Source organism: Sus scrofa, chromosome 8 (assembly GCF_000003025.6).
Source record: "Sus scrofa isolate TJ Tabasco breed Duroc chromosome 8, Sscrofa11.1, whole genome shotgun sequence".
In the NCBI taxonomy this organism is placed as follows: Eukaryota; Metazoa; Chordata; class Mammalia; order Artiodactyla; family Suidae; genus Sus; species Sus scrofa.
This window is the reverse complement of record NC_010450.4, coordinates 117716033-117744006: the sequence shown is the minus strand read 5'-3', so window position 1 is coordinate 117744006 and position 27974 is coordinate 117716033. Positions and strand designations below refer to the sequence as shown.

The 27974-nt window shown below is 35.8% G+C and overlaps 1 protein-coding gene and 1 long non-coding RNA gene across 4 annotated transcripts in view; one reads left to right on the top strand and one right to left on the bottom strand.

The window, feature by feature from the left end:
* LOC106507803 overlaps positions 1-27974 on the top strand; it is a 617638-nt gene that overhangs the window by 144924 nt on the left and 444740 nt on the right. The gene's annotated exons all lie outside the window — the stretch shown is intronic.
* Positions 25690-27974, bottom strand: part of TACR3 (tachykinin receptor 3) — a 56196-nt gene continuing 53911 nt past the window's right edge. The window contains 1 exon segment of the mRNA XM_003482466.4: positions 25690-26541. Within this exon segment, the coding sequence (XP_003482514.2) occupies positions 26229-26541 (313 nt within the window). The 3' untranslated portion in view covers positions 25690-26228.

Here is a 27974-nt window from a genome sequence, read left to right as displayed (position 1 = left end):
ACAGATGAACATATCTTCTCACTATTAATATAGGAAGAATTAACAGATTCTTTTAGAACCTGTATATTATTAGAGGAGAGCCAGGTTATAGCTGGCCAAGAGGTGGAGAGAATTATCAAGATTTTGTGTTGTAGAGAAGTTTCTTTGAAATACGATGGGATTCGATGTAGTTCCAGTAAAAAGAACTAGAAGTAGAGTCAGCAAGATAATGGTAACTCTGGGAGGGAGATGATATAAATTAGATGGAGGGGTTTGCAGTGTGGATTGTAGATAAAGGGCACTAGAAAGGCAAGGAATACAGGGGAAGATAGGATATACTTGAAAGTAACAAACTGGCATCAGGGTTCCAAATGGGGCTTTGATGGCAAATTGTTTGTTGTTGCTGCAAATTCGGATCCAAGCATTCTAGGAGAGATAGAGAACAAGAGGAGAATTGCAAAATAATATTAGGGGCTACTAGAGAGAAGAAATTTGGATAAAAAGAGAAATTAAATTTATCTAAGTGGAATACATTTTAAAAGGGTGTTGCAATTAGAGGGAAAATCTAGCAAAAATAACACAACCTCCTTATTTTATAAATTTATCTTTTGTGTTACTCATTGACTTTTTAGTGACAAGACAGTCTTAATATTCTCTTTAGCTTGACTATTTTTAGATAGGTTTCTCTTTTTTTCTTTATTTCTTTTAAAAATTAAAGTATAGTTGACTTAGAATGTTGTGCCAATTTCTGTTGTACAGCAGAGCGACTTAGTCATACACACTCACACACACACACACACACACACACTCTTTTTAAATATTGTTTTCCATCATGATCTATCCCAGGAGATTGGATATAATTCCCTGTTCTATAGAATAGGACCTCATTACTTATTCATTCTAAATGTAATTGTTTGCAGCCACTAATCCCACACTCCTAGTCCATCCCACTCCCTCATGCTTGTAGACAAGAGTCTTTCCATCTCTAGGCCCCTCATCCCAGGCATTTAGCGTATCTTCCTGGAAACAAACCCCAGAGGTCTTCCCCTCTTTCCTTAGAACATTTAGTTTAGAACACTTGTAGTTGTAAATTCTTACTCTGCTCTATTGAGATGTAAATTCTGTTAAATAACTCTTTCCAGTTTTGGCAGTTTCAAGAACTCTCTTTTTCCAACAACGTGAGAACTATCTCTTTCAAATATGATCATGGCAGAGTATAGTGCCCCTATTTTTGGGAGGGTAGGGGCCTAATTTCAGTTGCTCCAAGTTATAGGGCTATATCCTGTCATGAAGATAAAGAGAAAGTTTGCTTTTTCTGTGGGTGAGACCAATTAACAGACACAGATGGCCACTGTTCTCTCTGTCACCCCAGTGATGAAAATGGTCTCATTCTTTATTTCAGGAAATGGAGCACAGATTGACTTCTGTTCTCTCTTCCCTATTGAGATAGGCTTGAATAAAGGCTTCCTTACTGTTTAACCTTACTGCAGTTTTTTTTGTTGTTGTTGTTTTGACAGTAGCTTAGATGTATTTTCTGTCATTTCTTTAAAGACCAAGTTTTCAAAGGTAGACTGTTTTCCTAACCAACGGCAGGGGAATAACAACTTGAAATAGCTTAGGAGATTTGATTATTCAGCGAAAAGTTTTGAAGACTGCTAAAATTTCTGGAGACAGTTTTCACAGAAAAGTCAGGGAAGTGTTCTTTTCCTGGGCGTATAACAATGCCACAGAATACTTACAAAGTCAAGAGGAATAGACGATTGCCTTTGGATTACTACTTTTGACCCATTTTTCAGTGCGTCATCCAATGGGACCCTTAGAACTTTCCCCATGTGGATCTCTTGAGAGCTTCTGTTGTATTTGCCAAAAAGCACTCCTGACCATGCATTATTTCCTCTGTGAATCACCATTTCCTTTGTGCTTTGCCATAAATGGCAAAGCAGGCATTTAACCAATGCCTGATTGTGACAGTCTTTACCTTGTTTATAAAAGCAAATGTTAGGGTAATGTATGTTAGAAAACTTATTAACAGTGTGCCCAGTGAGACTGGAGGTTGTCATTAGGAAGCTTTCGTTTGGAATCCTTCTTTTGAAAGTGTGACTTCCATATTTTATAGACTGTAACTGCTACTAAGATAGTCTTTTTCATCAGACATTAATTCCCTTTCCAACTATTTTCTTCTGTTGAGAGAATGAATATATGCACTAGGTATTAGTTGGAGAAAATTTAGGCATCAAATGTTTATGAACATGTGAGTAGATACTATTATACTGATAGGAGCTCTGTCCTTAAAGGAATAATAACAGCAGCAACAACAACAGTAATACCTATAGAAGAATAACTGTGCATTATCTTTTGCTGTGTTTAATATATTATTTAATTTGTTCAACAACCAGATATTTAAATTATATGTATATTGTAATATATTCATATTTTGCAAATGAGTAAGCTGAAACTTAAAGAAGTCTTAATAATCACCTAAGTTTACCGAAACAGTAAGGGAAGGATGGAAATACCAGTGTGTTTGATGAGAAAGTCTGGGTTCTAATTCATTATATAGTGCTGCCTCCCTGGCAGCACATTTGAGATACAAAGAACATATAGACACATATAAATTATTATGTTTCTAATTCAGAATTGCTTGCTTTGGGTTTTTCAAAGGGTTGGGTCCAGCTTTGGAGCATTAATGCTCTAACACTCAACTGCTACACCATGATTTGCTGGCACTGAGCAGGAGCCTTAGAGGTTAGGGTGCTTGGGCTAAGAGTATCATTCACCCAGTTTCCATGCTTTCACTGGTAAGAATGAAGAGGAGACCTGATAAATCTGCATAATTTTTTTGACATGCTGGTACTTGGTTTATTGGCTCATCCAATGCCAAAGGTCCTTTGGGCACCCTTTTCCATTGCAGGCAATTGCATGAGTTCCAGAGAATTTCAAGAGTTCTCTTTTACCTCCTCCAAAACAGCTTGAGTGGTGAAGACATCCCTTCTACTCTCCCTCAGGAGGGGAATCACCATAATGCTCTCTACTTGTATGGAATTCCTTCATTTTTATCTCATTCTAGTTTGTCAAAGGACCCATTTGGGTAACTCTTATTAAGTTCAATGTGCTTCTCATAATGTATTTCCCATTTCCTCTAGTGTTGAGACATTAGTTAACATTTTGAGATAGCAGGAAAAGATCTATTCTATATTCTTTAATTGCAAATTTGATTATCAATCTTTTCCTCCTTATCTTCTAAATATACAAGCATGCTTAATTTTCATTTAAGTGTAAATAATTCACAAAGGAAAAAATTAGAAAAGATAAAAGAGAGATTAGAAGATAAACTCACATTAAAGCAAAACCAAATTTAAAACAGTCTTTCACTCTGCATGAATAAAATGTCACAGAAACTGGATAAATGACTAAGAATCAAGGATTAGGTTATGTAATCTCTAAAAGTCATTCAGTTATTATTTTAATTATCTTTAAATCCTTTCGACTTTGCTCTACAAGGGTTGAATTTCAAAGAATTTGCCTACAAACTAGAGAGATTAATGTACTCCAAGAGGCTGAAAAATCAAATTCTGGGTATGATCTCCCTAGGAAGCCATTTGGAACAAGCTAATGTCTGTTCTACCCCAAATGAGAGTTTGCTTTGCAGGGTAACACCTCACTAGGGTAAATTTCTAAAGCAAATCTGATTTACAGCCTATTTGAGAACATTATCTGCTTTTTGAGTCTCTTAAGGCTCAAACAACTAGAAACTCTTAAGACTTCACTGCCAATAAGCTTATGATATTTCTATTCTGATCTTTCCAGTGTTCTGCGAGCATGACCATACTGAGCAAAGGACCCCAATCATGAGACTGATATCTTCATCTATCTAGGATGAGATTTTGACGTGTGCGTGTGTATGTGTGTGTGTGTGTGTGTGAGTGTGTGTACATTAGTTTATTTCTTTCAAATAAATAGTCAGGAGTGGGATTTTTGAGTCATATAGGAAATGTGTTTTAACTTTATAAGAAACTGCCAACTATTTTACTGAGTGACCATGTCCCAAGCATATTCTCCTTTACTTGGAATTTTTTCTCTATACCAACCATATGCTGATAAAGAGGACCTCACAAAAGTAAGAGAATTATGATAATGACAACTGTGCTGGCTGTGGGATAGGAATAGAAAGAAAAGCAGCTTTACAGAGGTGGGTTCCTTAAGTTGCAAGCACTATAGCCATGGAAAATATATGCTTCTGATTTCCAGTATAGTTCAGACTTCAAGCATGAACACAGCCACTGATTTTGGCCTCCAAAAGAATGCTGCTAAATTTTGTTTTATAATAATAAGTAGTATAAGAATTATTATCAAGTTTTGTATATTGGATTTTTTGTTGTGGAGAAGTATATTATTTTTTAATTTAATATCTTGAGACCCAGTTTAAGATCCTATAATAACACTTAGCTATAATGAGGGTTTATTCTGGGACTTGTTAACTCAAAATACTAAAAATTCATAATAATGTAAGTATGCTTTATCTATACTACAGTTTCATTGCATGGAGTTCCTGTAACTCGAATTAATGAACATTTGTATAATGCCTAAAAGTTTATCCTTGAAAACAGATATTTTGTTATTATCCTTTCTGTTAAGAAAAGTACAATTTTAGCTCAAGGTAACTTCTGCTTGTGAAGTCTTTAGCTGCAGGGATCAAAGGAAGGCCAAAAGGAGGCTTTGACAATGAGAAATAAGGTTATCAATTGTTCATGTTGTGCTCTCATTTGATCTTTAAGGGAAAAAGGATGATAATGATTTCTGCTAGATGCAATCAAGGTCACCCCATGTAAGACCTCAGTTTAGGGTTTAAGGTACAAAATCAAGACCATCTTTATCCTTAAACCCTTTACTCAGAGAAAACATGCTTTTACTTCAGTTTTTTCCAAATTCTCCTAGTTGAGTGTTCAAATCACCTTGTTCTTGCTGCAGTGCTTCCTTCCCCTCTCTTTCTGGATAATTCCTTTTTCACATGTTTGAGGAGGAGCCCAAATTAAACTTCACAATGAAGCCTTAGCTTCTTTGCAGCCTGACCATGAGCTGATTCATATTGTGATCTAACTTTGATTTCAACTTGCTGAGATTAAGATACTATGTAGTATTGAGTGCATAAGAGCTAGCCATTACATGCATATAGAACTCAAGAAAAAAATACCATTTCCAAGACTGAGATGAGGTGATTGCTAGGGAAAAGAGTTTTTTTTTTTTTTGTCTTTTCTAGGGCCACTTCTGTGGCATATGGAGACTCCCAGGTTAGGGGTCTAATCGGAGCTATAGCCACCAGCCTACGCCAGAGCCACAACAACGTGGGATCTGAGCCATGTCTGCGACCTACACCACAGCTCACGGCAATGCTGGGTCAACCCACTGAGCAAGGCCAGGGACTGAACCACAACCTCATGGTTCCTAGTCAGATTCGTTAACCACTGAGCCACGATGGGAACTCAGAAAAGAGCTTTTTGTCATTTTTAACTTACTATAAATCTATAGAGATTGAGGGGAAGATTTAGTTTACTAACAGTCTTTTGGAGAGAGGAAAAACTAGGCAGCCAAGATGCCACAGTAAACTTGAAGTTGGAATAAAGATTCAAATACGATACCATTTTCAATCCTTCTTCCTTTTCTAAATAGTAGCAACTTTAAGTTGCAAAAAAAAAAAAATGTGGGGACAGGGTCTATGTCAGTCCTACTTTAAAGCTTTGGTGAATGATATGGATATTTAATTTTAATGGCTTTCTATAGTTTGACTCATTATACTTCATAAATATCCCTATTTTGTTCTTTTTATGGCTGAGTAGTATTCCGTTATGTATACATATCACATCTTCATAATCCAATCATCTGTCAGTGGACATTTGGGTTGTTTCCATGTCTTGGTTATTGTGCATGCTGTACAGTAGAAAATTGTCAGAACACTGTGAACAAGCTATAATGTAAAAAAAATAAAAATCATTATATAAGGAAAATAAAAATAGATATCCCTATTGTGTCCGTGAATATCTATGATTAATTTAGAAAAGCTACTGAATAGAAATGAGATCGTGTTTGAATCTTTATTCCAACTTTAGGTTTACTATGGCATCTTGGCTGCCTAGTTTTTCCTCTCTCCGAAAGACTGTTAGTAAACTAAATCTTCCCCTAAGTCTCTTTAGATTTATAGTAAGTTAAAAATGACAAAAAGCTCTTTTCCCTAACAATTATCTCATCTCAAAATTACATCTTTTGCAAGTTAAGTTACCTAGGAAAGCACATGGTAATGCATATCAGCTCAGATCAATGTGTAGGCTTATAAGTAACTTGCCTAAACATTTTAATTTCCTCAATTAAAGTAATGACTTTTAACTATGAAAAAAATAATTATTCAGTGATTTTGATTAAATACAAAAAAGTAATTGTGTGTGTTTGCAGTTACTAAATTTTAAATTTTAAATGTTAATCTCCATGTAGTAAAACTGTAATTGACCAGATCTGCTTAAGAGGCTGTCATATAATTGTTTTAGTAGAAATTGCTTTCGTGTCTATTTAGTATAACACTGATCCTAGTGAAATGCAATAAATTAATTTGCAAAGATCATAAAGTCTTAATTCACTTTCTTCCTTACTTACTGCTTATTTATAGCTTACTTATTTTGCTGTAATTTGAAGAATGGATTTTGACCAGCAGCAAAGAAGTTGTACAGTTTCTATTCCATCTTCCTTAAAAAACTGTCTAGCAATTGAGTAATCTGAGTGAACTGGAATTTTGTAATTCTGGTCTTACTTTCTTCTTCTATGTATTGTCTCAAGATTTATTAGAAGCTAACTGAAGCAGACCATGTATGTTTAACAATGATTTTTATTGTTATGTAGGTACTGCATTTTAGGAATTGTTTAGAAACATAAAACTACTGATATCTAATTTATTTCTCAAGAAACTCCTTTGAAACAGTGATTATTCCCGTACTACAGAAGAAAACTGAGATTCAAAAAGATCACACATCTAGTGGGACTGGAACAATGACCTGTGTTAATCCAAATTTTATGCTTTAACAACTGTATTCCTTTGCTTCATTCACTTGTTCTTTTAACCATTATACATTAATTTCCCATTATGTGTCAGGCATAGCCCTGGATACTGAGATTCTTTTGGTGAATTAGCCCATCACTGTACTTGCTCTAATCAGCTTCCATTCTGGAAGGGAAGACAGATAGCAAGTAAATGATCAAATAAATAAACAATAAAGATATCAGATAGTAGTACAAATTTGAAGAAAATTAAAAGAGGGTGATATGATAGAGACTGAGAGATCAGGGACTATATCTAAGAAGAGATAGTCATTTTACCTGAGATTTGATTGACAATAATTAACCAGCCATGACAAGATCAGAAGGAAGCTCTTTTCAGGTAGAAGGAATGACTAATTAAAAGCCCTAGACAAGGCTTTCTAGGGACAAGAATTTTAGGGACAGAGAAAGAATTTAGTTATGTGGTCGAAACAGTGTAGGTGATGTGAAGCATAAAGGCAAGATGAATCAAGGAGGCCGGCAGAATCAAATCACTTAAGACTTTGTAAGCCAGGAAAATAATTCATATTTTGTTTTAAGTGTGACGGAAAACTACAGGAGTTTTAGAAACTGTCTATCGTGTGAATAATGAATTTTTTGTAGTAAAAGTAAAGGCTGAGAGTCCAGTTAAGTGACCATTGTGCTGGTATAGGCGAGAGATAATGTTAACTGAATATGGGAGGTAATACAGATGGAAATAAATAGTTTTGAGGCAGTGTTGACAGGACTTTCAAACTGATTAGATGTGGGTAAGAGGCACTTAAAAGAGTAAAAGCTTGTTTGCTTGAGCAACTTGTTGGATGGTAGAATTATGTAAGTGTGGATCAGAAAAAGAGCTCGTTTAGGGAGTGTTATGACCATCTCCTATGTATACCATGGATGAAGGAGAGATCCTATGCCATAAATCATAGGAGATGGTCAGACATACAACCTGATACTGTCACATTATATTTGAGATGCTTGTATGAAGATACCATCCAAGTAGAGATGCCGAATTGGATATACACATCTAAAACCATGAGAGGTCAAAGTTGGAGCTAATGATTTATGAGATACAGATTATATAAAGTGATGGGCCTAGATGGAAGTGTATATTGATAGAGAAGAGAAACAGGTCCAGGACTTAGCTTTGTATGCATTTCCATATTGAGAGGAGTGTCAAGTAGAGTAGGAAGAGTAGCTGGTGAGATAGGAAGAAAACCAAGAGGCTGAAGTATCTTGATTGAAGAGAAGCATTCCAAGAAGGAAGTGATCATCTGTGAAAAATCCTCCTGAGTTGTGTTGAAGATAAGTAATCATTGGATTTATAACATGATAACCATGACAAGAGAGTCCTGTGGAGTTGTGGGAAATGGTGAGAGCATTTATCATTCTTTCTTGGTACCCATTTAAAGGTTATTACTAACACTGACCATTAGTGTAATTGTTCTCTAGCCTCTAGTTATTGTTTAATGTTGACAACAACAAAAAATCCCCTGTGGAATCTAAGGCACATAGATACAGTAAATAAGCATGGAGTCTCCTTCCATAGGAAGTTAGACTCATCTCTTTTTCAGAGGTCAATGAAAGAAGTATGGAAAGAATTATTCCTTGGTACTAATTAAATACATATCCATATAATTATTTGAATACTATCTCCTTCCTTGACTATAAGTTCCATGAAGGGTCTCCATTTTGTTCTTAGTATTTCAAGTGATTGGCACACATGCTGGTATAATGTGAGTGAACAATAAACATTTTGATTATTCTCTCTCAATCATAAATGAAAGTGGAAGCAATTCATTCAACAGTAAAGATAGGACAAAACCCATTCCAATTTTTTTTTTTCATTTTAGCTTATGTCTAGGATAGCATATTGGAATAATTTTGTTCAAATTAGCATGTATTGCTGAACTACTTCTGTTGGGCTTCACCTTTAAAAAATCTATTTAGGGTTTGAGGAGTTCCTATTGTGGCTCAGTGGAAATGAATCCAACTAGGTACCATGAGGGTGCGGGATCAATCCCTGGCTTCGCTCGTGCGTTAAGGATCTAGTGTTGCCGTGAGCTATGGTGTAGGTTGCAGATGTGGCTTAGATTCCATGTCGCTGTGGCTGTGGTGTAGGCCTTCAGACAAAGCTTGGATTGGACCCCTAAATAAAAGCAAAAAAAACCCCCAACAACAACAAAAACAAATCTATTTAGGGTTTGAACTGTAATTTTTTGTTGTTGTTGTTGTTGTTGTTGTTGTTGTTGCTGTTGTTGTTGCTATTTCTTGGGCCGCTCCTGCGGCATATGGAGGTTCCCAGGCTAGGGGTTGAATTGGAGCTGTAGCCGCCAGCCTACGCCAGAGCCACAGCAACGCGGGATCCGATCCGCGTCTGCAACCTACACCACAGCTCACGGCAACGCCGGATCGTTAACCCACTGAGCAAGGGCAGGGACTGAACCCGCAACCTCATGGTTCCTAGTCGGATTCGTTAACCACTGTGCCACGACGGGAACTCCTAATTTTTTTTTTAAGGGCCACACCCGTGGTATATGGAGGTTCCCTGGCTAGGAGCCTAATCAGAGCTGTAGCTGCTGCCTACATCACAGCAACACAGGATCCGAGCCACATCTGCAACCTACACCACAGCTCAAGGCAACACGGAATCCTTAACTCATTAAGTGAGACCAGGAATCGAACCCGCAACCTCATGGTTCCTAGTCGGATTTGATTCCACCACACCCTGACGGGAACTCCCAAACTGTAATATTGATTTAAATATAACGATTCCAAGGAGGACAACTCTGGTTAATATACTGTTCTGTATAAAAGTTATTTTTGCTATCAGTCATCTCTCTCTATCTCTGTATGAGCTATCACTTATCTTTGTAGTTATTTTTATACTATATTTATATGCTAAATATTACAAATGACAAATATGGGAAAATTTTATTGGTGATGGAATAGTGCCTCAGAGTTATTTTTCTGTTATTCCATGAACGTGAGTATTAGTAATCTACTCATGAGCAGTAGGGAATCTTCTGAGGCAGGGTATTTTGACATGAGTCCATTATCTTTATTCCATACGTAATCCTCATTCCAACTTTAATGCACGCTGAACTTGATGTCATTCCATTCTTGAGCTCTATACTTTTATTCCCTCCATTCATACTTGATCCTTAGCTTTTCCTTCATTTCATCTCTGACCTTAATAAGTTAGCCTCAAACATGGAGTAAACACATCTGTTTTAAACATTAAATGATAATAAAACAAAGTTGAATATTTTGTATTAAAGTCTTCCTGAAATAAAAATGATTGCATTAATGTTTCTGGGTCAAAATAAAATATTTTGTACCCAGTAGCTCCAACTGCTGGTACAAAGAGTGTAAAATAATTAAAAAATTTTTTCTGTTGATTATTAGTGATTCAGGAAAAACACTGAGTTTGATCTGAAATATTACAGGCAGGAAAGGCCTTGATCATTTGTAGTCAGATTAGTGCCCATTCTTATGACCTTGATGCACGGCTGAAGGAACCTAAGGAGAATGTAAGGAGGGTGTGAGCACTTCTTTGTTTTTGTGAATTTAAATTAATATTATAAATGGTTACTGGCTCTGTCTGGTGGAAGTAATTTATTATTTGGCATTGCCAAACCTCAGAATAATTTTAGTGCTGTGTAATGAGGTACCATTAGCTTTCTTTACTTTTAACTTAGAAAATAATTTAGAAATTAGTGGAAAAAATTATGGATCATTTATTTCTCCTTGGCCTTATACACTCTGTTCTCTATGCTTGATGTTTTCTTCTCTTTGGATAATTCCTATTCATCCTGCAGGATTAAGCTCAAGCATCGTCTCTTCTGGGAAAATTATTCTCTGTTCCTCTCTTCTTTCCTCTTCGTTTTCCCAGGTAGACAGATGTGCTCTCCTCAGTCTGTTCCCAAGACACCTTATACATATATTTTATTGTTTATTATAGTGAAATTACATGTTTAACAAATGCCCCTGGGTCTTAGCATTTCAAGGATTCAATAGGATAGATTCAAAAGATAGGTGCTATATTAATCAACAATGTCTTAGCCATAGGTAAGAATTATCCAAGGGAAACTAGAGAAAATTAGTAGAAGAAATTGACTAATTATAATCTTTGTTCTGATTCTGTGGTCATCAATTTCTTGAATAATTGATTTTCCATGTAGGAAGCTGATAGGCTAGTTAGCCAATAAATATTCTGACATTTTCTCCAGTTTCCTATGAGCTTTGCTACTTAACTATTCTGATTTGGAGTCAATCCTGGGCCCCTTCAGGCTTAAAGAAACAGGATTGACATTTATTCATTAGGATAACTTCATAAAAATGTCTTATCACCTAACTAATCAGGATCTTCTCTGAAAGTACTACATGTTTTGAAATGTTTGGAGATACTTCAAAACTACCAAATGAAATGTGTAATCTCAACACTTTAAAGATTAAAATATCAGACTGTGTCAGGATTGTTTGTTTCCCAAGATGATGATCAGAGTCAGAGGTAGCCTGTCCTTCACCAAGTTCAGGTGGCTGGATCTCACAAACTATTGAATGCATAGGTAGCTTCTGGAGTCAAACTTCCTGGATTCAAACCTTACTTTAACCAGTAGCAAGCTGTGTAATTTGATCACGAGCCTTAAAACATCTGTGTTTTAACTTCTGTATTAAATTAATTTCTCTATGAAATTAATAAATAAATACAGGATAATGTTCTGCTTCATAAGTTTGTATAAAGGTGTACATGACTTTAAAAATATAGACCCTGTGTTTACATTGGTGGTAGGAAGACAGTGGCTGACTGAAGGTGATGATGAGTTTTACTTCCTAAAATAAATGTAACAAAACTTTTCTTACTGAAATAGGCATGGTTTTCTCTTGCCTTCACAGGAATGTTTTCTTTTGAAAATAGACAAAATAAGAGGGATACATTTAGCATTCTCTAAATCTACATGGAAAGGAAATCCTGTGTCCTTGGTATAATATCATGGACTATTGTGAGTGATCTGTGACCTAATATACACACTCAATTTCCTGGGGATGGTGAAACGTTATAGTTGGCTCAACTCCATTCTGAGAAATGAAATTTCATGCAATCACTGAGGAGTATTAGCAAAGCAATTAAATAATTTTTCTCAATGACCACGCCTGTGGCTTATGGAAGTTCCTGGGCCAGGGGTTGAATTGGAACTTCAGCTGTGAACTATACCCCAGCTGTGGCAATGCAGGATCCTTTAACCCACTGCACTGGGCCTGGGGATGGAAACCATACCTCCTTAGTGACCTGAGCTGCTGCAGTTAGATTCTTAACCCACTGCACTGTGGCGGGAACTCCTAAATAATATTTTAATATGTTTTAGCTGCTTTCACCCTTGTCCATAAAGGGCTGTCTTTAATAGTCTACTCTTCCGTTATCATACAAGATAGGTGGACTACATTTTATACTTGACCATATTTTCATGGACTCTGATTGGCATAAAAGGGAAATGGCTGATTCATGCTTGTTGAAGGCACAGTCTGTATTTCTCTTGCTGCCTTGCATTTAAATGGTACCTTGTGTCTAGCTGTTGCCCGTGGAATATAATTAAGAATCAGACATAGCCAAACTTATTTCCCTCATGCTTTGATTCAAGGTAACACACTCATATGGGAATCTGGGTTTTGAAGGTATCAGTGCCACAGAGAGGAGAGAGCTCAGTTCATTGACTCAGCTTGGGAGGAGAACCACATCTTCTAAGGCAGGATTCTATCTTTGAACTTCATGTAAAAAGTTAACTGTTTAAGATATTATACATTTTGTGGATCATACATTTAAGTGATCATTATTTAAACTAATGCAAATATGGGTTTGGTAGTTAAAAGTCACATTCTTAAAAGAAATATATCATTTAACTTTCATTTTTTTGGTGACTGAATTGACTCTGTGTGAAGACTAATTTTAATTTTTGTCTTTAAATGAGTGACATCTGATTTTTAAACTATTGTGTTTATTTTTTTAATCATTTATTTATGTATAGATTACAGCATGGTGATCCACTTACACATACATGTATACATTCTTTTTTCTCACATTAAGTGTTCCGTTGTATTGTTTGTTTTTTAATTGAGGTAGTTATATTGCCAACTTTAGTTATACTGACAAATTCAGTAAATTCATTTCAGACCTATGTTTACCATACTGTCACCTTGTTTTTTAAATTTTAGAGGACTAAGAAACCATTTGCCCTTCATGCTCTTTCTAAAGCTTTTGAGTTTGCAGACAACTGTCTTTTTGCCATTCCTTCTATTAGTATGGCAGACTCCACCTTAGGATAGTGTAAAGGTGGGATAAAATCAGGGCACTGATTTGGCCAGGGGTGATACTGGATGGCTGGGTGGATGAGATGCAACATGAAAGGATGAAGTGGGATGAGATGGAATTCCTCTGTAGCAGCAGGGTCTGCTTTGGTGCATAGGGAGGTAAAGTCCACAAGTTTTCAGAGCACATTAGCCTGAAGGACTGTTCTTAAGAAACAGTATTATTCAGACCTGTACTTGCAAGGCCTTGAAATGAAGGGGGAAAGAGTGTGACTGGGGAATTTATGTCCTTTTTCTCATGCCTTTATTGTGATGCAAAAAAAGGTTCATTTTAGTCAATTTTTTTTCATTCTTTAGTGATTAGCCATATTTTTAAAGATTTGGGTTTTAACATCAATCTTTGAAAATATAAACTATTTTTCTTTTCTGTGGAAAGGTTCATTTTGTGGTTGCCAAGGAGGGGAGGGAGTGGGATGGATAGGGTGCTTGGGGTTAATAGATGCAGACTGTTGCCTTTGGAAAGGATTAGCAATGAGATCCTGCTGTGTAGCACTGGGAACTATGTCTGGTCACTTATGATGGAGCATTATAGTGTGAGAAAAAAGAATTTATACATGTATGTGTAACTGCGTCACCTTGCTGTACAGTAGAAAACTGACAGAACACTATAAAACCAGCTATAATAAAAAAATCATTATATAAAAAAAGAAAATATAAACTATTTTTAATTATGCAAAATTCTTTGGTATGCCTGGATTCTTTCCCTAATACCCAAAATTTTTGAGTCAGTTTCTCTTGCTTAAAATCCTCATACGACTCTTCACTGATCCATAGTCCCCACTGGACCCCCACTAGGTCTGTTGAATTTTATTTCAACTTACCTAATTCACGTTCTCAGTGGCTGCTTGGGTGCTAAGAATTTGTTGCTGTCATCAGTGCATATTTTGAGATAAATTCATTAACTTGTGTGTGATTTCAGACTACAGGTGTACTTCGTATCTAAGTCTTGATGCTCTGCTAAATGAAAGGTCATGTACTTTGGGGAGCTGCCTTTTACGAACACAATACAGAGGCTTTATGGGTTTTCTTTACGCTGGTACATAAACACATGCTCAGAGATGGAAGTCATTTAAAATGCATTTGTTCTTTCAGGCTAACTAGGACTGCCCACACAGATCCACTCTTAGGGTATTTGGAGATGGGAGGAAGTGGGAACCCAACAATTGAGACCTCTGGTACAGATGACAATTCTGATTAAAACATAGAACAGTATTCTGATGCCTTTTGATTCATACACTAGAATCCTTTTCAATACATTTTAGAATGAACAGTGGGCATCTTATTATACCAGAAAAGAACCTTTCATTGGTAATAAAATATAAAGTTAATTAAAAGAAATCTTCACCTTGCCTTCCTGAAATCTCAGACCAGGCAGAGGTTCAAGTTCTTTAGGGGGAGACTGGGCCATTCATCACTACTTGTTTGGCTTGTCAGAGTCACAGGAGTTCCTTTTTAATTTATACAGTGCCTTTATGAATGTGACATTATATCCAGACAGTAATTATGTTAATTTTTCCTAATTGTAATATCTTCTGCCTATCAATAGCTGAACAGTCTAACCTTTAAAAACCCATAGCAACTGTTTTTCAAGTTTGCAAGGCGTGGTAATGGAACTGACAGCATTAACAGCCTGAACCTAGCCAGAACACAGATTGGCACTTGAACCCACAGTGCTGGGATTCGAACCCGGCCTAAACCCAGATTGGGACTTGAACCCACGTGCCTGGACTTGAACCTGACCTAAGCTCAGATTGGGATTTGAACCCACGTGCCGGGACTCAAACCCAGCCTAAACCCAGATTGGGACTTGAGTCCAAGGTTTTAAATTAGAATCACCCACCCTGTGTCTGGACTCACTGAGGTTCAGGCTCTTCATGTCTTCACACAGAAGGAATTCAGCAAGAGACAAGGTGATAGGCCAGAAATAGATTTATTAGGATGGGATGCTTGTTAGAGATGCAAGTGGGCAGGCATGGAAGCTCTGCCCCATGGATCCTGTGGGCTACAGTTTTTATCATCCAAAGGGAGTGGGGGTTGGAAAAGCCCGCCTCTTCCTTTCTGGGAGTAGTAGCTCCTCTGTAGTATCTGGTAAGGTGTATTCAAATCCACAGAAGGGTGGTCCTCAAACTCTTGCCCTTGGTCTGAATATGAATGTAGGCCTCATCCCTTCCCCTACCCAATGACCTGAGGCAATTTTTGAGGCTCCATTAATGAAGCAAACCTGCCTTGTTCTGATGGCTTTTTTGAGCAATTTATTTACTTACAGAGATCTCCCAATGTCCTCTAAGTTTCCCTCTTTAAATATGGTCCTTTATTGGGACTTCTCCATCTACCTGTGTCTACTCCATCCCTATCAGTAACAATAACTGAAACAATGGAGACATTTCCTGTGAATTCAGTTAAAATAGAAAGTTTTGCTCTTTTCCTTGATAAAAATAATACTCTTAAAATTTTTATTACTTATGCAGTACATGCTTATTAAGGCAAATATGGTTAACACAGAAAAATAAAAGGAAAATTGTAAACTGTGCCTTTAGTAACGAAGAACATCTATATCATCATCTAGATATATTTTCCTTGCTCAACACACTTATAACAGACATCTGCTATCCTTATTGAACACCTATCTGTGTTTGGGAATTTCTACTTTATGAAGCAGATCCTATTGCCTATTTTAGAAGTGTTCATTTTCAGCTGGCCTTGGAGCTATGGGCAAGCAAATAGCTTAGGCTATACCGCTCTGATGCCACCACTGCAGGCTTTGGATTGAAAGCTATTGAGGCAAAGCAGCAGAAATAAGGAGTACCTATTTCAATGAGGGTGGTGCCTCAGTGGCACCAGCATCTAATTTCCAGACAACACCAAGAAATTCTCAGACACCAGTAGTGTGACTGATAAATGAACTTAATTCAATGCCATTCAGATGCCATCTCCTCATAGATAACATCAGATTCCACAGGTAAAGGGCTCAGTCCTACAAGACTGATCCTACTTGCCTCCTTGGCCTTGGCACACACACACTTCAGTTGCCAGTTGCAAGCTCAGAATGTTGCCTATGCTTCTGACCCTCTGGCTACAGACTGGAGGTTCCAGCGACCCCCGCCAACTCAGGCTGCCAATCACAAGTCCACATTGCTACCTGTCCTTCTAACTGATTAGCTGTAAATAAGATGTTTCCTTGACCTCCTCCACTGGGTTTGATTAAAATGCTGCAGCAGAACTCAGAGAAACATTTTATTTACTAGGTTCCCAGTTCATTATAAAAGGAGGTAACTCAAGAACAGCTAGATGGAAGAGATGCATAGGGAATGTATGGAGAAAGGGCATGGATCGCCTGTGTTTTCTCCAGGTACCACTCTCACACCCGCTACATGTGTTCACTGACACAGAAGCTCCTTTTAAGTTTTTATGGAGAATTCATTACCTATGCATGATTGATTAAATCATTGGCTTTTGGCAATTGATTCAGGCTCCAGCCCTTTCCACTCCTAGGTCAGAAGGTGACTAAAAGTTCCCACTCTTTAAGTACCTGGTTGATTTCTCTTGGCAACCAACTCCTATCCTTAGATAAAGTCCAAAAGACACGTGGTTAACATAATAAAAGAATTTTTTGTTGCTCTCATCACCTTGGAAATTCCAAGGGTTTTAAGAGTTCTGTGTCAGAAATAGGAATGAAGACCAGATATAAATTTATTGTAAATTACAATATCACAGAGTTATGTCCATAATAAGGCAAACATTTAAAAAAATCAGTTGCATTTGTAAAAGAGGAACTAGTCCTTCCACTGTTTTGTAAGTTCCCTATTAAGATTTGTTTAATCAGCTGTTTTTTTGCTGATTTGATGGGTTTTTTAAAGGACGCTTAGTGATATAGGTTATTGATTTTCCCATTACATTTTTGGTCCATGGGATCTCTATCCTTTAAAAAAACACCATTTTATTCGTGTATAATTTAAACCTATTTAAATTATACAATCCAGTGAGTTTTGGTACATTTACAGAGTTGTGTGGTCAACACAATAATTTAATTTAATTTAATTTAATTTATTTATTTATTTATTTTTGTCTTTTTGCTATTCCTTGGGCCGCTCCCACTGCATATGGAGGTTCCCAGGCTAGGGGTTGAATTGGAGCTGTAGCCACCGGCCTACGCCAGAGCCACAGCAACGCGGGATCCGAGCCGTGTCTGCAACCTACACCACAGCTCACGGCAACGCTGGATCATTAACCCACTGAGCAAGGGCAGGGACCGAACTCGCAACCTCATGGTTCCTAGTCGGATTCGTTAACCACTGCACCGTGACGGGAACTCCCAATAATTTAATTTTAGAACATTCTCATCATTCCCCAAAGAAGCCTTGTACCCATTAGCAATCACTACCCCTTTGTACTCCTTCTTCTCTTATGAAATACTAGGTAACAGACAACAGAAAATCTGTTTTCTTTCTCTATAGGTTTATCTATTTTATTTCCTATAACTGGAATCATATAAATATGTGGTCTTTTGTGACTGGGTTCTTTCACTTAGCCTAATGGTTTTGAGGTTCACCCATGTCTATAACATAAATAAGTTATTTCCTTTCAGTTTATAGATTACCAAATATGACTTGGCTTCATTGAAATACCACATTTTGTTTATTTATTAATCAGTCAAGGGCATCTGAGTTGTTTCTGCTTTTTGACTACTATGAATAATGTTGCTGGGACTATCTTTTTACAGGTTTTGTGGGAACTTATGTTTTCATATCTCTTAGGTAGATACCTTGGTGTGGAATGGCTGTGTAACTCTATAGTTAACATTTTGAAGAATTGTCAAACTGTTTTCCACTGTAGTTGCACTGTTTTACTCTTCAATTTCAATTTAACTACATTAAATTCAATCTGTCCCATGTTGTCTGTCTTTTTTATTGTTTATGTTGATGAAAGAACTTTTCACATATTGAGGTATGGGGGAATCAGTCTGGTTCATACATGACATGGCTTAAACTTTATGCTAACTAGGACAGCCTGACTTAACAGCCTATCAAACATGTATTATACATCTGCTTTAATTATTAAAGAAAAGAATGCATTTAAAAATCACAATGGGAGGTTCTCATTGTGGCTCAGTGGATTAAGAACCCAACCAGTATCGATGAGGATGTGGGTTTGATCCCTGGCCTTGCTCAGCGCATTGGGGATCTGGCATTGCTCTTCAGTGTAGGTTGCAGATGTGGTTCAGATCCCCTGTTGCTGTGTCTGTGGTGTGGCCAGCAGCTGTAGCTCTGTTTTGACCCCTAGCCCAGGAACTCCCATATTTCACAAGTGTGGCCCTAAAAAAATAAAAAATGAAAAAATGGCATAAGACATTTAAATGGTTCAGGCATTCTAAATGGAGTTGGGTGGCCATTGTGCACATGATTTTGACACATTCGTGCATCACTAAGAACTTGAATTTTCTGAACTGTATCAAACTCAGGGACACCATCAGCCATTTTCAAAAAAATATTTGCTAGCAGCTGCCAGCGGCAATATTATGGTCTCAAGCTTTCCCCCTGTAACCATGTAACCATTTGGACTACAACCAATCTCTGCTTAACAACCACCTTTACTTCCTGCCAGTTCCAATCCTTAATTCTTAACAACTTATGTGGAATCTAAAAAATAAAATGATATAAATGAACTTATTTACAAAACAAAAATAGACCCATATGCATAGAAACCAAACTTATGGTTACCAAAAGGGAAAGGTGGGAGGAGGGATAAATTAGGAGGTTGGGATGAATGTGCACATACATGTATAAGATAGATAACCAACAAGGACCTACAATATAGTGCAGGGAAATATACTCATTATTTTGTAATAACCTAGAAGGGAAGAGACTCTGAAGGAGAATATATCTATATCTATCTATCTACAGATACATATATATATGTATATATATATATATCTGAATTGCTGTTCTTACACCTGAAACTAACACGATATTATAAATCAACTATTTTTCAATAAAAATATAGCTTTTTTCAAGTTCTCTATTTCTTTATTGATTATATGTCTAGATAGATTATTATTGAAAGTGGGGCATTGAGGTGTCCAACTATTACTATAGAACTGTTTATTTCTCCCTATATTTCTGATGGTTTTTAATTCATATATTTTTATACTCTGTTGTTAGGTGCCTATATGTTTATAACTGTTATGTCTTCTTGATGAGTTGAGCCTTGTATCAATATATAAAATCCTTTATCTCTTGTAACAGTTTTTACCATAAGGTCCATTTTGGTTATCATATAAAGGAAAGATACTTTTTCATTTTGAGTCATTTCCTGTTGCTTTCGAAACATTTTATCTTTGGCTTTCAATATTTTAATTTTGAGGTATCTGGATGTAGGTTTTCCTTTTTATACTACTTAAGTTCACTGATGTTTAATTTATTTTTCAATAAATTTGGGAGGTTTTAAATGAGTATTTATTAAAAAATATTTTTGTACTGATTGATTTCTTTTCTCTCCTTCTGGTACTCCCATTATGTGTATTTAGGTGTGCTTCATGTTATCTCACCTTTTTCTGAGGCTCTTTTTTTCTTCACTTTTTTGTCTCTATGTTCTTCAAGTTGCTTAATTTCTATTGCTCTCATTAAATTCATTAATTATGTCTTCTGGTAGTTCAAACCTACTGATGACACTTCTAGTTAATTGTTTATTTCATTTATTATACTTTTTTACTGTTGAATTTCTATTTGTTTCATAATTTTTATGTCTTTATTGATTTTATCTATCTGTAATCTTCCTTTCATAATAATCATTACTCACTCAATATATCATAATCTCAGAATACTTGGTATTTTGTCTTTTGTTAGTGCACATTATTTTTAGCAAAAGGCCACAGGTCCTTTGGGGAAAGGCTTGGAGGAATACTTAGTGTATTTTTGTGGTTATCTTGCAAGGTTCTTCCTCAGAGGGAATTGTCTTCCTCTTTAGTCAATGAACTATGAATATAACCTTGTAATTCTGCAACCCACATAGTTAAATTTTTTTAAATATAATGATTTTTATTTTTTTCCATTATAACTGGTTTACAGTGTGCTGTCAATTTTCTACTATACTGCATGGTGACCCAGTTGCACATACATGTATACATTCTTTTTCCTCACATTATCAGGCTCCATCATAAGTGAGTAGACATAGTTCCCAGTGCTACACAGCAGGATCTCAACATAGTTAAATTTTAGGAGAATTTTGAGTCACATATGCTCTATGGTTACCTAAAATAAGACATTATTTTAGGGCCCTCTAATAAGCCTGGGTGTTCTTCCAGATATTACTTGTGTTAAAAGTTTAAAGCCCTAAGCTTGTTATTTTCATTCTGTATGTTTTCTAGTGTAGATATTATTAGAAATACTACTACTTCCCCTCCTCAGTCATTGTAATTAATAATCCCACAATAAGTAAGTGTAGCTGCCATTCAACTACCCAAAGTATTGACTTTAGTAGGCCTTTCATCCCAAGTAACCATAGGTGATAAGTTAACTACTCATGATGACACTACATGCCATTGATTGATTATTAGTGCACAATTTTCCATTGATTGGGTATACAGATGGTATTTGAGATCAAGGACATAATTAAACTAAATGAGAATCCTTTGTGACCATTCCTGGTATTAAGTACTGTATTAGTCAAGAGATTCAGTAAGGAAAATGTATTTTACATGAGGTGTTTTAAGCAGAGATTTTGGTTCCATATATGTTAGAAGTCCGAAAGAGCAAAAAAGCAGGTATTGATGTAATGCAGAAATTAATATTTGCTAAAGAATCCTGGGATGTAAAAAAAAGGAAGAGAAGATTTTGCTAGATCTGAGAACTCAAAAAAAGGACCTCAGTGAGCTGATTCTCAGGATTCTTTGAAGGTATCATAGGCCTTCAGTGAGGGACTGTGGCGTGATTGGTATATTATTGTTAAAGGGGCCCAGCACGGTGCCACTGTCATCTTAGAGAGTGCATGGAAAGCTAGTACCGGGATGTTAAAAGAAGTTAGAGGTAGGTATCATCTGCTGCTGGAAGATCATTGACCGGAATTTCTTTCCTTGTACACTCTGATTGCCTTCTTGTATCTCCCGTTACAGAACCTAACAGAAAATCTGGCAACAAGGGAGTCTGAAGAGTGTTTTTACAAAATCCTAGCCCTGGTATCACAGTGAGAATATACAAAGGGGGCTTGGTTGTGAGAGACAGTTGAAAAATGTCATCTGACGTACTCTGACATTGAGAAATGATGGATATACAGAGAATTTCAACTCCACTATACTGTGCATTAAAAATTCTTATTCATTTATTTAATAAGTATTTAATGATCCCATTCCCTAATAGAGCTTATATACCAATTCAGAGGGATAGATAATAAATATAATAAATGAGTAAATTTTATGGTATTCTGAAAAATTATAAGTGCTATGAAAAAATAAAGAGCAAGATGAAGAATTAGGAGGAAAAGTTTGGTGTAGGGGTGAGAATTAGCTCTTTTAAATGAAGTAATCAGGATTAGCCTCCTTGAGCAAAGATTTAAAGAAAATGATGGGGTTTGTCATGCAGTTATCTTGGCGGACAACACTCTAGACAACAGGAATAGCCAGTTCTAGAATCCTGAGGTTGTAGCATACTTGGCACATGCTAGGAAATAAGTCAATGTAGATGGATCCATGGATCCTTGTTGAGCATGGGAGAGAAAAGCAGAAAAACTAAGAAGGGCCACATCATGAAGGTCTGTCTATGCCATTGTAAGAATTTTGACTTTTATTATGAGTGAAATGGGAAACCATGAGCAGGTTTTAAGCAAAGTTGTTAGATGGTTTGATACAGTTTTAAAAGAACCACTCTGCTTGCTTTATTGAGAGTCACCTTTAAGGAGGGCATGGGGTGGAGGCACAGTAAGTGGTAAGATAGGACCTTTCATAATATATGCTTTGATAGCCAGTGGGAAAATATTAGGGCTGCTTTTACTTTTAATATTATTTTTAATGTTTTTAAAGAAAAAAAAGAAATCAAATCTGTTACATATATCCATGTATACAAATAGTAATGAATGCATTAAACCTACTCGGTATAAATTACCACAACTTGAAAATGCTTTAGTCATTGGCTACAAACTGTATATACATTTATTTCTTATGTACACAGGATTTTTGCAAAGCTGTTTTACAACACACAGTTACTGACCTTGTTCAGATCTATTGGACCTGAGTCTCCATTCCTGGTTGGCCCAAAAGGAAATTGTTACAAGCTGGCTAGTATCATGCTTGAATATTCGTAACTTTTGGCACACCATCAACAAGTGGGAACTCATATTGTTAGTGGTGAAAGTGGGAGAGATTGTTGTAATTCTCCTGCCTTTGTATTTGATGAAATAATTTACTAGATGCTAACTAGAAGTTTTCTGATGAAATTCTGCATTAACAGAAATCAGATTCAAATTCTGAGCTGGCCAGCATCGATTTTTCACATTTATTTTGTGCTTCTGAGGTTTGATACTAAGTTTCTTGGCATTCTTCTGTGTCCTTTGTAAGGGTGGATTTCACTTTGAAGTGAATTGGACTTATGTTTATAAGAAATTTTCAGTATCTGAAAAAGAATATGAATTTGGCTTCTGGGTCAGAAATGTTATCATTGTGAAGTTGGGAGATGGAATTATGCAGCAGCATACTGAAGTTGCTAAAAAAATAAAAGATGTTAGATTGGATTCTATATTTAATTTTTTTCCCATGCAAGTAATTTCAAAACACTCCGTCCAGATGCTAAACAATGAAAATGCAAATTTTACTATTTTTGTCTTTTAAAAACAGTATTTAAACTGATGTAAGGTTTTTTTTTTTTTTTTTAAATCATCTTTCAGAGTTCTCTGAAAAAGAAGATTTTTTTCTGCTGCTGATCTAAGTCCAAAAAAGCCTAAGATGTTTTGACCAGCTGCCTGGTATTTCTAGCCAGTGTTTGCCTGCAAACAATGAGTAAGATTCACAGTGAACTTGAACATCAGAGGGTGGAGTGAATTGTGCAGGCACATTCTTCCAAACCCTGAGAAAAATGAAAATACTGGCATGACTTTATTTAAAAATAACTCCTACTAAACCTGATTTCCATGTGTATTATTCTACAATTCTCAGTGTTAAAATTTAAGACAAAAGGACTAAAATCTTACCTATTTCATTCTGACATATTGTATTCATTAATTTTATTATTATTACTTTTCAAATTTTTGAAGTTAAAATATTCTGTTTTGTAAGGTCTTGGTTTCGGAGTCATGAGATTTGAGAAATAAGAGAAATTGTCCCTCAAATGTATTAAAAGATACTGTCTGGACCTTAAGAATTTCTATCATATCAGAAGGGTACTTGACAAGCAGAGAAACAACCACCACCACAACAAAAAGAAAATAAACAGAACAGCAGATTGGAACAGTATTTTTCCTTAGATGTCCTAGTGAATTGTACTGAATTTCACTAATGTGTTTGAAGGCCAGGAGTTCTGTTTTTCAACTGTATTAGTGTATTTTGGCGATGGCTTACTACTTTGATTTTGAAGCCCAGACTTCACATTTCTATTTTACAGCTGAATATGGTCCCACATATCTAGAACATTCATTAGTGCTAGTCCCACAATCATTTATAAATTTAAGAAGTAATGTTTGCTTCAAAATAGTAGGCTTTTTCTTGACACTTTCACATTCTATGATAAGCATTTACATTTTTTGAAATGAACACTTAAAAACATATTCAACGATTGGATAGTAAATAATGATACATTTGCTTATCTAAAGCATGCATAAAAGCTTCACAGACTTTATAAGCTGTGGCAACTCTAATTGCTGCTGACTATTTCAGCATTCAGTTTTGAATTTAATTCTTTGAAGTTCTTAGATACATTAAACTGATTGTATGTGTCTGCACAGTTATATGTGTATGTATGTATGTGTGTCTGTTTATTGGTGTCATCAGAAGAAATTCAACTTAAACATATATGACGGGGGATTTTTTAGACTCTTAACACTTTGGAACAATTAGATACTTCTGGCTTTAGGTCCAAAATAGGGGGTAGGATTGGAAAATTTAATGTTGTGGCAGCAATAGACCATGATATTTCTCTTGAAATAATTGCTTTTATCTTGATCTTCAAAAAAATAGTCTGTTCTGAATTGGTGGAGGCATTACAATCCGGTATAAAGTGTTACAAGTAATTATTTTAGCTGGATAGCTTAAAAAAACTAACTAAATATTTTAAGGGAGAAGTGTGTACTATTGATCCACATTCTCTAAGGTTTCTGCTTTCTTGCACAGGACTGATGATATCTCTAGTTCAAGAAAAGATGATTTATAACCGCTGAGGTCTGGAAGATAAATTCCGCACTTAATGGTGTACCTTTTTTTGTTGTGGTTCTCCGAAATGTGTTAGTGTATTTCTTTTTATGGTAAAACAGATAGTTTTTTAGGACCCACAGCTCATTTATTTCTGGAGGAACTTTTGAATTAACTAAGCTGACAAAAGGAAAGCTCTTTCTGTGGAAAGGGGTGTATTATATTCTTGTTTTCCTGATATTAGTTTACATGTATCCAAATGTTGTCCAGCTTTCTAGTCTGACAGTTGATTCAGCTTTCCCCATCTTACTTGATTTACACATATGTATATTAGTACATACAGGTAGTACATAGCAATTTTTTTCCTACTGTTTTGCATTTGAATATATTTTTTCATACCTTCCCCATGTCCTTACTTTATTTTTCTTACGGGAAGATAAGAAAATAAGAGTGCTGTACAGTTGCTAATTTGATATCCACCTTAAGCTTTTTACTTGGGTTATGGAGGAGAAACACATTTTCCTTGGAGGTAGTTCCTGCTCTTCTCTGCCATAATAGCTATGAATTACTGTATTTAATTCTTGCCTAAAAATTGGTAGTCAGTTTCAGAGCTAAATGGGATGCTTCTCTTCTTCATTATAGAGCATGTTTAGTGTTTTATAACATACTTATTTTTTAAAAAAAATTAAAAATATTTGTGAAAAATAAAATAAGGAAGATCTATGGATTTGTCTTGTCATTTTATGGTCTTAACATTGACTCTTTCTTAGTTTGGTACTTTAAAATATGTAATGGTCAAAAAGTAAATGATTGTTTTTTTTCCTTTGAAGCCAGAAAAAATAATAAAGAGAATAACATGTACAGCTGCATAATAATTTAACTAGATTTCTTTTCAGTTATATTTCATAGAAGAAACCTTTAAATCTTAAAAACACATTATTCTATAGAATCAGTTCTCTTGAGTAAACATTTTCATTTATTCTTACTCTTGGAGGTTGATTTTCCATCATTCTGGTAGTAAAATTTTACCAGAGTCATCTAACTTTTACCAAAGTCATATAGCTTTTTTCGGTTTTATAGCTATAGATGAAAAAGTTTCCTTTTATACTGGTTTTGTTTTTATTCACTTACATCGTATTTTAAAGCTGTTTTAATCTTTTGGGAAATTCATGTGTTACTTTAGTGTCACAAATATATACTGCAGTTTTTAAATGAGAAAAATGGAACACTTTATGTTTTGCAGATACACTTTTCTGTTACATAATTCAGTTTTCAGTAATAAATTTAAAGCCCATTTCATTTTTGATGGGGCAAATATCTTTGTGTCTTTTTTACACTTATATGCTACCTTGTTCATTTGAAACATAGCTGCCTAAAAATTGCCCTTCTGTTTCCAGAGAATATGTAGTACAGGGCTGATAAATAATCAGGAGTATGGGGGCCTATGGTGGCACCATGATGGCCACACCCTACTCTTTCAGCTCAGGAAATGGATTTAGGAATATTCATCCACAGAGGTGTAGGGTGAGCTTATGAAACTTGATGTGGTGGAGGCAGATTTGGAATTCCTGCGGGAGCAGCCGTTGAAGTTTGGCTCTCTTGGAGGTACTCTCTTCTTCCGACTGGATTTGGCGTTGTCCACATCATTGGGGTCAAACACCACTGTCATGGACTCCATCCTGGTCACAGTGTACAGGCTGCTTTGCCGAGTCGGGTGAAACCTGGTGGTCTTGAGCTCCAGCTCATCATAGCTAGAAACTTCGATGAAAGGACACCAGCGAAATGCTCTTTTGAAGCCAGCTCGAAATCTGGAGAAGGAGGACACAGGAAGAAAAGTCATGTTTTCAAGTGGAAATTTCCTTCAACTGCCACAGAAAGCCCTACTTTATGCAGTTAAACCAACTCAGTTTTTGAATTTCAGTTTCTATTCAAATTCTTAGAAGTTATGCCATAGTACTGGTACTAGTCTTCTCAGTCCCAGTTTGAATTGAATCTTAATTTTCCATCAGTGAGAAGCAAGCCATCCAAGAGTAAAAGCACAGCATTAGTAATCAATATGCCAAAGAGACATTGTACATCTCTTCAATAATTTTATACATTTGCATAAGTGTAATTGAATTAGACTTTCTGGTTAAAGCACTTCAAATGACATATTTCGTAATAGTTTCTTACAGAAATAATTACATACTTATAAATTAGTCTCATTAAATATTGAAATTAATTGTTAATCTAGATGGTTTTTATCTAATCATATATGAAAGCGCAAAATCCTTGGTTTTGTAAACCGTTAAATGAAGTTGATTAAAAACAGATGTACTGCTTATGAGGTGTCTTAAATTGATATATGGCTTATGCATTAATGAAAAAGAGTAAGAATTAAGTCATTTTAAGCAGACTTAAGGAACAGTGTGGTAGAGGCCCAACTGGAAAGAGAACTTAGGGTTTAAGTCATGTAGTTACTTCTGTTTCTACATATGCTAAACCACATTGGTTTATTGAAGAAATTATTAACCCTATGATATTTAACCTGATTCCTTCATGTGCTCATATTACAACTAGAGTGTTTTTTATCTGGAAGCCACAGTTTACCTTTTTTTTTTTTCCAGTCGTAAATTTGTGAATATTTTTTCACAACTTCACTTTAAAGATGGCTTCCCCCTTGCCACCACCTCAAATTCCTCTTAGCCCATTCCCTGGAAGTTGCATCCTCACTTACTAATTGACCTCACTACGGAGGAAGGAGGACTGGGATTCTTCCCCTTACCATTGCTTCTGTTACTCTCACAACACCTTCTGTTTTGAAGTCTGTTCACAAAATATCCTTTTTAATAGAGTCCACTCATATATGCCATCATCTCTCAGTCTGTGCATTTCTACGAAACATCTTCATTTATTTGGGGACTTGAGCACATTTTCAACTTACCTCCTTCAATAATAGGGTATTTCTTTTCTTTGGAAAGTAAAATCCTGAAGGGTTTGGAAGGAGATTTTGGCCTGTATAAAAGTTGTCCAGTTAGAACCTCTAAGAGCATTGTTTTGAGGACAATAATTGTTAAGGTGAGTATTTCATTAACTATGAAGAGTCTACAAAAATATCTAGCTCTGTGCGCCTTTCAGTGAATTTTTCAATTTTCCATTCCTTTGGAATTTTTTTCAAGCATATATCAGGGTGTTTATTTTTTTTTTATTTAAAATTTTTTATTATACCTGATTTAGAATGTTCTGTCAATTTCTGCTGTAT